General features: G+C 48.8%; 1 protein-coding gene and 1 non-coding gene across 2 annotated transcripts in view; both read left to right on the plus strand.

The window, feature by feature from the left end:
- PLCG2 (phospholipase C gamma 2) overlaps positions 1-13,732 on the plus strand; it is a 151,646-nt gene that overhangs the window by 62,875 nt on the left and 75,039 nt on the right. Inside the window, exons 6-7 of the mRNA XM_055306868.1 lie at positions 7,378-7,462; positions 8,864-8,947. Coding sequence (XP_055162843.1) covers positions 7,378-7,462; positions 8,864-8,947 — 169 coding nt within the window. The remainder of the gene's footprint in view (positions 1-7,377; positions 7,463-8,863; positions 8,948-13,732) is intronic.
- TRNAK-UUU (transfer RNA lysine (anticodon UUU)) lies at positions 10,319-10,391 on the plus strand. Its single transcript has one exon. It is a non-coding gene; the product is annotated as a tRNA-Lys (tRNA).

The raw sequence follows: 13,732 nt of genomic DNA on the forward strand, positions 1-13,732 counted from the left end.
TGAAACGCAGATGCTCAACCACTGAGCCACCCGGGTGTCCCTCTTTTAGTTTATTTAATAACTGTTTCTACTCACGTAGGATCTAAATAGCCTCCATTCACATGGGTGCAATTTAATTCTGCGCTACTAGAAAACTCTCAAAATGTATTCTGAGGATGTGCTGTTAATATAATCTTTGTCTTAAAAGGTTACCCCTTTACGCAGAGATACAGAGACCCCTCAGCAGCGTTCCTTGGGACCACTGAGAATAATATGGTGCCACTCAATAGAACAAACCAGCTGCGGTGGGAGGCTTACGTATTACTGCTTGATGTTGCTTTTGTTTTTTTATAAGTTGTGTTCCTGAAAGCTAGTAAAAGGCAGAAATCTTCCCTCCCACCACTCCCCCACCCCACAGCCTGGAAGTAAAATCAGTTTGATGGGTTTGATTGTGGTAACATCCACACAGCATAAAACCTACACTTGCAGCGTCCACTTCTGTGAGAGCAAGTGCGTTCAGACTGTGGTGCGTCCCTCCCCGCCATCCTCTTCAGAGCGCTCTTCATCTCGCATGAAACTGCCCCCTTAAACAGTCCCCCCCATTTCCTCCCTCCCCACCCTAATAACCTCTGCTCTACCTCCTGTCTCCGCGAGTGTGACAGCTCTGGGTCCTGCGTGCTGGTGAAGTCAGGCTCTATTTGTCTTTGGGGGACTGGCTTGTTACACTTAGGACCCCATCTTCACGGTTCATCCACGTGCCCGTAGCAGGTATCAGACTTTCCCTCCTTTTTAAGGCTGCATAGTACGCCCCTGTGGGTGGGGGCCACGTGTCGTAGATCCGTCCATCTCTTGATGGACACTTGGACGGCTTCCCGCTTTGGGCTGTTGACTATTGTTGCTGTGAACCCGAGTGTGCAGCGCCTGCTTTCAGTTCCTGTGTGCGTTACTCGGAAGTGGGATTGCTGAATCCACTGGTGGTAGTGCTGCGTCCTCAGACGTGGGCTCTTCCGCTTCCCACGGTGGCTGCAGCCTTCAGTCCCACCCCAGGGCTCCAGGACTCCAGGGCTTCTGGGCTACGGCCTTCCCACTGGCTTGCCAGTGCTTGTTTTTCCCTCCCTCCCTCCTTCCCTCTCTTCCCTCCTGTCTTCCTCCCTCCCTCCCTCCCTCCCTCCCTCCCTCCCGGCCTGCCTGCCTTCCTTCCTTCCTTCCTTCCTTCCTTCCTTCCTTCTTACCTCCCTACCTCTCTGCCTCCTTCCTTTCTTTCCTTCCTGCCTCCCTCCCTTCTTTCCTTCCTCCCTCCTTCCCTCCCTCCCTCCCTCCCTGCCTTCCTTCTTTCCTTCCCCCCTTTCTTCTTGCCTACCTCCCTTCCTTCCTTCCTCCCTTCCTTTCTTCCTCCCTTCCTGCCTTCCCTCCCTCTCACCCTCTTTCTTTCAAATAATTGTTATCTTAATGGGTATGAAGTAGTAGCTCATTTTGCTTTTGTTTTGCATCTCCCTCATTGCTAGGGATGTTGAGCATCTTTTCCCGTGCTTTTTACCATTTGCACATCTTCTCTAGAGAAATATTCACCTTAACTATTTTAGACCATATTCTGCTTCCCAGGGCTGACCGTGGGCTAGGAACTAGACAACCTTTTATTTATTTTTTTTAATTTTTATTTATTTATGATAGTCACACACACACACACACACACAGAGGTGGGGGAGAGAGAGGCGGAGAAGCAGGCTCCATGCACCGGGAGCCTGACGTGGGATTCGATCCCGGGTCTCCAGGATCGTGCCCTGGGCCAAAGGCAGGTGCCAAACCGCTGCGCCACCCAGGGATCCCACTAGACAACCTTTTATTTTTCATTCTTACACTCTCATTTGGCATTACCTTTTGAAAAAGCACACACAGATGAAAAAAAATGAAAGTAATTCATGTTCATCATAGAAAATTTTATTAATACTGGAAACTGGAAAAAATCTGTCTAAATGAGATATTAAATGGTAAGCACCGTTAACCCCAGCTACATCGAATTTCAGTATTTTCCACCTTCAGTGTTTACTTCATTAAAATCCAATTACACATATGATCTTTTTTCCTCTTTTTTAATCTCTAAATTTGGGGACAGCTTTCCCGAGCAAAGTTGCAAAGATAGCACATCGAGTCCCTGAATACCCTTCCTTGCGGCTTTCTCTTGCGCTCCCCTCAGGTGTTACTGTGGCATGTTTGTCAGGCCTGAGGAGGAACAGGTGTTGGCACAGGACTCTGAACTGAGCCTGGGGCTTGATTTGGAGCTCACAGTTCCCCCCACTCCCCTGACATGCTTTTCCTGCTTTGAGATCTATCCCCAGACCCTCTGTCCCACTGCGTGGTTCTGCGGCTTGATCTCCCCTGAGCCAGGTCAGTGTCTCCGTCTTTCCTGCCCTTGACAGTTTGAGGAGTACATCCAGGCATTTTCTAGCATGTTCCTTAGTTGGGGTGGGTCTGACCTTTTTGTCATGATGAGGCTGGAGTGATGGGTAGGCTGAGGTTGCGGGTGTTTGGGAAGAATGTCGCAGAGGTGAAGGTCTTTTTCATCCCATTGTCACATCGAGTGGTGCGTGTTCTCTGCGGGGCTCGTCAGTGGCCATGTAACCCTTGATCACCTGGCCAAGGTAGTATCGGGAAGATTTCTCCTTTGTAAAGTCACCATCCCCATTATTTGGGAATAAGTTGCTGAATCCAGCCCACTTTGGAGGGGAGGATTAAACTGTTTTCACAACATGTTAAAGGGTAAGACTGTCTGTACTTCCTGCGACTCTTCAGGAATATGATGTCAGTGACTGCGAGAGCAACCAGCCAAGGTGGGCAGAGCACCTAGGTGGCTCAGATGGGTAGGTGGCTGCCTTTGGCTCAGGTGGTGATCCCAGGGTGCTGGGATTGAGCCCTGGGTTGGGCTCCCTGTGGGGAGTCTGCTTCTTCCTCTTTCTCTGCTTGCTCCTCTTCCTGCTTGTGCACTTGCTTGCTCTGTTTCCCTCCCTCTGTCAAATAAATAAAATCTTTAAAAAAAAAAAAAAAAGGGATGCCTGAGTGGCTCAGTGGTTGAGTGTCTGCCTTCATCTCAGGTCGTGATCCCAGAGTCCCAGGATCAAGTCCCACATCAGGCTCAATGCAGAGTGCTTGCTTCTCCCTCTGCCTGTGTCTCTGCCTCTCTCTCTGTGTCTCTCATGAATGAATAAATAAAATCTTAAAAAAAAAAAAAGAAAGAAATCAACGGGAAGTTGATATTTGGTTCAAAAAGTTGTCTTTTGTTTGTCATTTAACTTATGTCTAATTTTTCCCTATGTTCAGGTCACCAATGTGACCCTCATGAGAAGCATCTTTGGGGTCACTGTAAGTTTCTTGGCCGTGTGCCATGACTCCATGGTCCCCCATTGAGCAGACATGCTTGGCTTTCCCTGAGTCTTACCTTCCTGCTGCTGCTCGTGTTGATGGGGGCTCCTTGAAGTCAAAGGTTTGGCTGGTTTGGTCTTTCTAGTGTTCGTCGGATGAAAGAAAGTTCTCCTTATGTCATTCCTAGACATAACATGGAATGTTCTGGGAAGTGTGGGTGGCTCAGCAGTTGAGCGTCTGCCTTTGGCTCAGGGTGTGATCCCGGGATTCTGGGATCGAGTCCCACATCAGGCTCCCTGTGAGGAGCCTGCTTCTCCCTCTGCCTATGTCTCTGCCTTTCTCTGTCTCTCATGAATAAATAAATAATATCCTTTAAAAAAAAACATGGAATGTTCTAGCTTTGGAAGCTTTCCTTATGACATTTCCAGGCCTGGGGAGACTGAGTCACAGGTGTCAGTGCTTTAACAGTAACTCATGGCTTTTTAGAGGTAACTCCCCCTCCCCAGTCTTGAGCCTTTAGAGTTTAGTTATCTGTTATCTAAGTATTAGGTTCTGGTTCTGCGGTTGATGCAAAAGGTGAGCATTTCTGTAATCCAAATACTCCTTGAGAAAGCCCCACCCCATCCCCTGAACATTCTGTGAGGGTCCCTGGAATTGTGTTACCTGGTGTGAGGCTCACAGGGGCTGAGTCCCGTGGAGGCATAGGAGCCTGTAGGGCTCATAGCAGTTTGTCTTCCTGTCTCCAGATTTTTTTTTCCTTCCTCTGCTTTTTGCCGCTGAGCATATAACATGGGATTTGCAGAGGCTGAAGCTGGGTGGGGCAGAGGGAAGACTGTTGGGTCTTCAAGGAGGCAGAAGGGGCAGCGGTTGCAGGTGGAAAGCAGGTATGCGGGTCCAGGTCTCTCCTTCAGCAGGAATGCACGTAGGTATCATGCAGCTCATGCTGTGGGCCTAGAACATTGGGACCGCCTGGGGGGCTTTGGCCTTAGGCGTGTACTGTCTCCTCTGCAGAGTTTCTGCTTCACAAGGTTTGGCCTGGAGTTCAGGAATCTGCATTTCTACCAAATTCCCAGCTGAGGTTGGTGTTGCTGGTCCAGGGAAGCTTCCAGAGCTGCTCTGTACTATATGGTGGCCCCTGGCTCTTTGTGGCTATTTAAATTAATGAAAATTAAATAAAAAATTTAGTTCCCGGGTCATGTTAGCCACATTTCACATGCTCAGTAGCTGCATGTGGCTAGTAGCTACCACATTGGATAGCCCAGATCTAGAATATTTCCATCATTGTCAAAAGTTTTATTGGGCAGTGGTGAGATTTGAATCTCTGCTTTAACACTTACTAGTTCTGTGAGTTTGGGTAAGTTCCTTAATTTCTCTGTGCCTCAGTGCCTCTGCTCTGTAAGAGAGGGCTGACAGTTGTTGCCTCCCTGGGTTGGGGTGAGGTCACAGTGGGTTGGTGTGTGAGAATGCTTAGATGCCCAGCTTCTGGTGAGTACTGACAAAGGCGTAGGACTGTCTGTACAGCTGAGAAGCCGGGGGTGGTGGAGGTGTGGGTCCAGCCTTTGGGTGGCAGGTAAGTTTACTGGGGCTGTCAACCCCGGTGGCATGGCAAAGGCTGCTGGGGCGTGATGCTGTGGGAGCTGGGACGGTGCCAGGCTGACGGGGAGGTGCCACGACTGTGGAGTGATGCCTGCCACAGCGGAGGCAGGGGCTCTTTGTGGCCCTTGGCAGGGATTGTTTCTTGCCTTCCCTCTGCAGAAGAATTGCCCTGGTTCCGAACCCATGGTCACAGGCTGAGCCTGCAGGAACCACAATCTGAGATGGGGATTGGGGGTTTGTGTGCGGGAAGTCTCCTGGGGAGGGCGTGGGGGATGGACACCTGTGGGTAGTAGCAGGAGTTGGGCTGCTGTGGGTCACAGCCATGACCTGCAGAGCCGTCCTCTGTTGATGTCCCGGGAGGGCGGCAGTCATTGGATGCTGGATGCAGCCTTGCCGAGGCACTCTCTTCATCTGATGATGGCAAGTTCCAAACGGGGAAAGGGGTGTAGTGGGGGGCTGCTGGATTCTTCCCCTCCAGCAGCTGGGGAGTTACCGAGCCTGTCCTGGCTCAGGGTCAGGCAGTGCAGCACAGATCACAGGTCTGGGGAAGGAGGGAATGAGGAAGGAGCTTGGGGGGCAGGGAGGTGAGGGGAGTGGCAAGGTCCTGGCACAGGAGCCTAAGGAAGCTCTGGGTCCCCACCTGGCAGCTCCATTGCTCTGCTATAAGGTAGGACTTTTGGAGCAGATGGATTCGGGTGCCCCATTGCTCAGAGTCTCTTGGCCCCAGATCTTGTGTTTGCTCCACTGGCTCCCAGTGCCCCTGTCTCTATACCTGGATGTGGGGAGGTTTCTTGACCCTGTTTCTGCCTGGAGGTTCTGGATTCCCGAGGGGACTCTGACCTCCTCCTTGGTCCTGAATGAGCCCTGCAGGGCCCCCAGCTTGGCCAGACCCTCTCCTTGCCCTTTCTTGTGGTGCTAGGCCCTGCTGTTCTTCTCCTTTCATCCGGTCCTGGCCACGTTCTTCTTGGGCACCCCGGGGGCTGGGTCAGAAAGGGGGTCTCAGCCAGCCTGCTTGACTCTCTGGCCAGCCAGCCCGGCTCGAAGGTGTTGCTCTCAGCCTTTCTGGGAAAACCCTTTTTGCTGCCCCTGAAGCAGTTGGGGGTAGGGAAGCATCTGGCAGGTATAGGTGTCTGATGTTAGGGAGGCTGTTAGACTAGAGGTAAAAAGGCTGGAGGTGGGGACACAGGGATGGCCAGGAGCTCCACTCAGTTGTCTGCAGAGGCAGTTGCTCAGCATAATGTGCTGCCTTCTTCTGTAATGTGCTGCCTTCTTCTGGATGTGCCGGCAGAAGCTGAGTTGACAGTTTGGGGGAAACTGGGCCATTTTCTGCCCACATCCTGGGCAGGCTTCCTTCCTTGGCTATGCACAGCCCTGTCCAGACTGATGGCTGCAGAACACAGAGCAGTTTTCTCTGACCACACCAACAGCACCCCAAGACCACCCTCTCTCGCTCTAGTCTCGCTCTAGTCTCGCTCTCAGCTCTACAGCCACAGGGGTCTATATCCTGCGCCCTTGACTGACCACCCTGACCCCACACCTCTCCACACTGTTCATGCTATTCCTGGAGAGGCGGGAAAATGCAATGGTTACAGGTGGACTTCCCTGGAGTCCCTGTTCCACGTCCTAGCCCCAGATCTCTCTGAGCCTGTGTCCTAACCGGGAATGTGGAGATGGTGACAGTACCCACCTCATGCGGTCGTTAGAGCATGGAAGGCGTGTCTGTGTCTGTCCCCTGGAGCAGTGCCTGGCATTGTATATGCGCTGTTAAAGTTCCACTGCTACTGTTGGTAACTGGTGCTACTATGGGTATTTCTTTTGCTCTGAATGTGCTTTCTCCTTCTTCTTTCCTCTGCACCTGAACTTACTACCTGGCCCAGGTGAAAATCACGCAGGAAGATTTCTGTGATGTGGTCCACGTGACTATACCTTTTGGGATTTGATTCAAACCTGGGCTCTGCTGTCACCCAGCCCTTGACCTTGAGCAGACCCCTCTCCCGTTGCCTGTTCAAACCCCAAGGGTGGGTAATGCTTCCTGTGTGTGTGCAGAGGTCAGATGGAGTGAGGGCTTAGGTAACATTATTGCCTGGATGACCCGCAGGGCAACCTGGCACATAGTAGGGGCTTGTATAGGGTTGGCTCTTTCCCCTTCCCCTCCGGCCTTTGGTGAGTCGCTCCCCTTGGTTTGAAGCCCCGGGACATCTCCTATCCACAGAGGTTATGTGGCCTCCTGCCACCATGTTCTGCTCACACTGTGAATATCTTATGTGACCTGAGTCCTTGGCCCTCCCTGAAGGGTGGAGACCAGCCTTGTGTGACTCAGCTGGAATCCAGGGTCTCTTGTCCCCCAGTCTCTCTACCCATAGAGGGTGCTCCGGAGGGCAGGGTGAATGTAGCCCAGCCCTCCATAGTTGAAGCGGCTAGAGCTGAGGTTTCCCTCTTTTGCAGCATCAGCCTCCGAGAGTTGAAGACCATCTTACCCCTGGTCAACTTTAAGGTGAACAGTGCCAAGTTCCTCAAAGATAAGTTTGTGGTAAGTGTCGTAGCTTCTTGGCGTGGCGATTTTGCGAACCGAGGGTCACTTAGCCTTTGAGCCCCATTGAAGGGTGCCTGGGAGAGCCCAGACATCTGTCCAGTTTGCAGTCCTAGGTGAGGACGTCATCCACGCCATCCATGCCTTCCTAGGTGAGACCCACGAGTGCGGTCTTTCCCTTCATTCACTGTCCCACAGCCTGCTCTCCTTCAAATAACATGAACAAATTTGTTTCTTTCGGAAAATATTATGAAAGGTTCCCTAGGTAAGGTTGTCAAGAGCATGGTATTCTGTATCCAAGCCCTCATAATATAGCTGTCAGAGTGGGCTCCTCTCTGGCTTTCCCCCAACTTCCTACCCAGCCCTCCTTCCACTCATCATTGAGTTTGTATGTGGTCTGCTGTAATTACGCTGTTGGGAGGTAAAGTGGGTAAAGTCACCCCAAGGGTGACGGCGTAGGGTAGGGCAAGTGGGGTCTTCCTGAATGGTGTAAGGGTGGAGATGATGCCTAGGCACCCCCCCGACTGGTGCTCAGAGAGATTCTGAATCTTGTCAGGAAGCCAGTGATGCTCCATCTCCCTAGCTCCATTTGTGGGACTCACATGACCTTGCCACTTGCTTGCCGGCAGCCCCGGTCATAGGCTTCCTCAAGCCAAGAAAGGGCATTCATATTTGTGCCAGTGAGTTCTTGGAAGAGTTCACCCACTTAGTGGCTACCAAGCCATCTTTTGACCTGCCTAGAGCATTCCAACTATTCCAGGAAGGCAGAAACAGAGACAGTGGGAAGCGTTACCATTGATCACCACATCTTTGGAATCTTGTTCTTTATCAGGGCTTCCCTGAGCTGGCAATATGTAGATGTTACTGGTCTGGTTTGGAGGAAGTCCTAGGGAGTGGGAGTGGGTGGTGGTTTTTGTATTTTACAGATGAAGAAACTGAGGATCTGAACGGATCAGGTAAATCATCCAAAGCCATTAAGCAATTCAGAGGACAAGCCTTGACTGGGGTTGAACTCTAACTCCAAAGGCTTGGTTAATTTTCCCATGCTTTTAGAATGCCCTGTCTGCCCAGACCTTATTACACTGGGTCTAGATTTGGAAGTGTCTTCTGCCCCCAGAGGGAAGAGTTCTGCATCACAGCTCTTGGAATTCTGGCTGAGTTGCTTCCATTTAGGGGGTTCAAGGGCAGGATCTTACCTGGTGGGGCCCCTGGTGGGTGTGTTCTCCAGGCAGGTAAATTAGGAAACCCGTGGACAGTTTGGGCTCAGAGGAATGTGAGTTTGGTTTTGGCCAGAGCTGTGGAAGAGCCATTCCACCTGGTAACAGTGAGGTGGCATTCTGGTGGGGGATGTAAGAGATCGCATGGTCACTTTTTTTTTTTTTTTTTGTCTTTAATTTACAGGAAATTGGTGCACACAAAGATGAGCTCAGCTTTGAGCAGTTCCACCTGTTCTATAAAAAACTTATGTTTGAGCAGCAAAAGTCGGTAAGACAATTCTTGAGCAAATGATCAGTGTTTCTGTTTGTTTCCCCTGTGCCTCAAAGTCTGGCGTGTCCCTAAGAAACCCATGAGACCCGTTGAGTGTCCCCTCTCAGCAAGGAAAGACACAGTGGGAATGACCGTGACGTCCTCGTTTCATCTGTTAGATTGGTAGTCGCGCAAGAGAGCTGTGGGGGAAATGGAAGGAACGTGAGAAGTCTGGAATTTAATTTCAGCCTATGAAAGTAAAACAAGTTCAGATAATTTGGCTGCACTATCTCCTCATGGAAGGAAATTTATCAAATCATTAAGGGTAACCATCTCTGGGTTGAGGGATTATGTGTATGATCTTTTTTAAAATGCTTTTATTCAATATTTATGAGAATATTTTTTATTAAGATAATATGCCATTTTAAAATTAAATTAAGATGTGCATACATTTTGACCTGACGGTGGCATTTTGGGAACTCTATTTGAGAGAAATGAGGGCATGGGGACCTTAGAATTTATTACCAGATTGTTTGTTGCAGCATTACTTATTCTGGCAAAATACCTGGAAGCCATCTGCATGCCTCTCAGTAGAGGAATAGCTGAGTGAAATTATGGTCCATCCATACCATGCAACATTATGCAGCTGATTAAGAAGCCTGACTGAGTCTCTCTGTTTGTTGATCTGGAGGGATGTTCATGATATTTTGTGAGCAAAGCTGGCAGCAGATTCACCCGAGGAACTAAGTCTGATGAAAAAACAAAACCAGAACCAAAACCAGGATATAATAATCCTCCTCCATATGTCTCTGTGTGTTTTTATGAACAGGGAAGAAGTATGGAAGGATACACACTTTGCATTTAATGTTGATCTTGTCTGTGTATTGAAGGGGTTTGGGAAGATGGGCAGCAGAGATAATTGCGTTTTTCTTTGCACACCTCAGTTTTCTTTGACTTGTTCCAAAGAGCACATTATTTACACACACACACACACACACACACACACACACACACACACAGTCCCATAAAGTATAAAGCTTAAACAAAGGGGTTCAGTGCAGTGTATGGAGCACAGTGCCTGGTGAGTGGTGCATGCCCCACAAACAGGAGGCTCTGTTATCAAAGGAGGGCTTTGCAGGTAGCAAAACTAGGTCCAGAGCAGAGCTGCAGAGCAGAGAAGATGTGGGACTTGGAGCCAGAGATCTGGTTTCTCCAACTAGCTATGTGATCTGAGGCTCTCAGCCTCAGTCTTCTCATCTGTGCAATGGGGTTGGGGATTCCTGCCCCACCAGGCTCTTGGGACGACTGAATGAGGGCTTGGGATGGGAGGAAGTCAAGAGTACAGGCATATTCAGTGATAAGCATATGAAAGTCACTAGAAGGTGGGGTGCCTGGCTGGCTCAATTGGTAGAGCATATGACTTTTGATCTTAGGGTTGTGAGTTCAAGCCCCACATTGGGTGTAGTGCCTACTTATTAAAAAAAATACAACAGGGATCCCTGGGTGGCGCAGCGGTTTGGCGCCTGCCTTTGGCCCAGGGCGCGATCCTGGAGACCCGGGATCGAATCCCACGTTGGGCTCCCGGTGCATGGAGCCTGCTTCTCCTTCTGCCTGTGTCTCTGCCTCTCTCTCTCTCTCTCTCTCTCTCTCTCTCTCTGACTATCATAAATAAATAAAAAATTAAAAAAAATACAACAAAGTCGCTAGAAGACACTAATTGCTTTCTGCATGCAGTCCTGCAGGTGGGCACAGGATGAGGTTTCTTGTTAGGTGACCACTGGCTGTAGGATTTTAGATGTATCTGAGGCAAAGACATGGGAGCAGCATCTCCAGTGTGCCTAGATTGGGGAAAGATACATGATTTTTTTAGAGTAAAACATTACACTGCATTGTATTAATTTTCACATATTAGTTCTTGGTTTGCCAAATAGAGTACAGGGGATTGAAAGACCTGGATTTCAGCCCCAGCTTGACCTTGGCTGACCACAAGTGATTTTGGGGAAAGCCATCTTTTCCCCCTTCATTCAGCTAGCTCTGTAAAATGAAGATATTAAATTAGGTCATTGGTTATAAAACATTTTAAATTATGTAACCATCCTCTCCTTTTTTCTATGAAAACTTAATAAAAAAACCTGCTGCATAAAAGCTGATCAAAACAGCTTTTTAGGTTAAAATCTGTAAGTTTTATTTGTAATCAGTTCTTGAGAACAATGAAAATGTCTGATGACAATGTACCAGTGGAATCCAGAATAATGACAATTGGTGTCTTATGCAATTGACCAGGATTGAGAAAACCTTGATTCACTCAAGATAAGTAGTTGCAAATAACAGCTTTTATAATCAGTTGCCTTGAAATTTCAGGATGCTGTCTCATCAGACAGATGGCAGGCAAAGCTTGAGAATAAGGTTTGCACCAAAGCTAATTCATCTGCCAGCATAGGTTAACCCATTGATGGTCTGTTTCCATGATAAAATTCCACCTAAGACTTATTTCAACCTCTACTTTCTTTGTGGTTCTTTTTAAGGCTAAGGTGTGTGTTTGAGAGGGAGGAGGTTGAGGAGAAATTTGAGTCCAATTTCTGCAGAATCGCTGAATCCTCTGGGGGTAATTTAGAGATTGCCCAGTTTTGGAGAGGAAAAAACATCTGTACCAGAGGCTCCTTCTCTTGGCCAGAACCCATTCAGCCTGCATTCTATTAGACTTGGCCTAATGGTTTAAATGTTTTTCAAATGAATTGCCTACATTTAAAACTTAAGAGATTTCATGTTAAGATCTAGATTTTTCTGCTGCTTCTGAAAAAAAATTGACATGTGGCTATATATGGGTCCTGAGTTCCCCATGAGGACATCTGAGTAGGAAGGAAGCAAGCATTCTCTGGCTTGCCCAGCTCCCACCTACCCCCGACCCGGCCCAGTCCCAGCTCTCTCTACTAATTTATGTTGCCTGCCACACCCCAAAGGCTTTTGATCTCCAGCACTGGAGGGTGTAACTGACTTGTAATTTGAATAACAAAGCCCCAAGCTCTATAGATAGATAGTGGCCAGTTTGAGAAACCTCACTACTCTTGTGTAGGTAAATGCCCCTCCCCTTCTGTCAGCATATAATTTGCTTCTTGAGCTCCTTGCTGGCAGTACAGAGAGCACAGAAAAGCAAGAGCTGTGTGCTCTGAGAGGCTCAGCTGGATTTCTTAGGCTCCTTTGGGGAGACAGGGCTCCCCCTGGTGATGGACAATTCCCCCTCGCCCCCCAGACTAGATCCAGGAGTGGGTTCCTGCTCATCAGTAGCTATGGATTTCCAACTTGAGGTAGTTAGCTGCACCTGCTTATGTTTCCACAGCCAAGCTTCAAAACTTCTAAAAGTTTTGCAGCAGCAGGAAGACAAATTTAATTGCATGTGTGTCCCCGATGATAAGCCTCTAGCTAGGCTGTACTAACAATATTACGAATAGAGATCATAGCAAATGTTTCCTAAGTGTGAACTATAATATACGCTGGGGCTGGGTGCTGTGCTGAGTGTTGTCCATGCATTTAGTTCTCCTGACAATTGTGTGAGAGGCACCAGTATTATTCCCATTTTACAGATGAAGAATCTGAAGCTCAGAGAGCTTACTTGCTAGAGGTTATACAGCTCAAAAGCTGCAGAGCTAGGATTTGAGTTCCCTTTTGCCCAACTTCAGTGCCCAGCCACTGATACTTGCTTTTAATTCTGAAAACATTTGTATCAAGGGACATTTCAAACATATACAAGCAGAGGCTATACTGTAGCAAACCCCATGTACCCATCAGCTAGTTTCACCAATGATCCACTCATGGGACTCCTTTTTCATCTTGCTTTAATCCACTTTCCTCTGCTCATGTAATTTTGAAGCAAACCCAGCATTGTATTATTTCTCCCTCGAATGCTTTAATGCTCAGCTTCGTAACTGTTCCTCCGCTACCTCCCCACCAAATATAGGAAGGCCTGCCTTGGTTAGTGGCGCCTGGGCAGGAGGCACTTACAGGCCCTGATCATCCTCGAGGATGGCTCCCTAATTTCCTTCTTGCTCTTGGTCCAGGACTTGAGTTTCACCCCTGTGGGATGCGGTGGTCAGGTAGCAGTTTATTCATCTGCTTATACCCCCTGTCCTTTCGTACCATCTATTCTCTGTACCCTCCGGTAGATTCCTTTGGAAATGTGTTACGGTTCTGTATTAGCTGCATTGCAGCATCACCACGATGTGCATTATTCTTTCGGCTTTTGGGGCTCGGGCATTCTGGCATGCGTTGGCTGGATTCTCTGCTTTAGGGTCTCATAGGAGTTTAGCCTGAGGCTGTGGTCTCATCTTGAGGCTCAAGTGGGAAAAGATCTGCTTCCAAGCTCATGAGGTTGTGAAAGATGCAGTTCCCTGCAGGTGTGGGACTGAAGGTTCAGTTTCTTGCTGGCCAGAGGCTACCCACAGCTCCTAGATGCTGCTGCCCACAGCTCCATAATGGATGGGACTCCCCTACATAGGTGCTGGCTTCCTCAAAGGTGGCAAGACAGGTGCTCGGTCGTGTATAGCATCATCATGTAGTCATAGACACATGATCATGTACATCCCATTACTTTTGCAAGTTGGCAGGGACCATGCAGGGGTGTGAATACTGGGAGAAGGACATCCTGGGGCCGTGTTAAAAGTCTGTCCACCAAGGGTTCCCATAAACCCAGCATCCACAGTTGCTCTCCAGCAGCTCACAAATAATAATCAGCTCTCAAAGGTATCTAGTGTGATTCAAAGAACAAGTGCCTTTCCAACCCTGCAAGGTACCAGAAGGCAAACACAC

Source organism: Nyctereutes procyonoides, unplaced genomic scaffold, assembly GCF_905146905.1.
Source record: "Nyctereutes procyonoides isolate TBG_1078 unplaced genomic scaffold, NYPRO_anot_genome, whole genome shotgun sequence".
Taxonomy (NCBI): domain Eukaryota; kingdom Metazoa; phylum Chordata; class Mammalia; order Carnivora; family Canidae; genus Nyctereutes; species Nyctereutes procyonoides.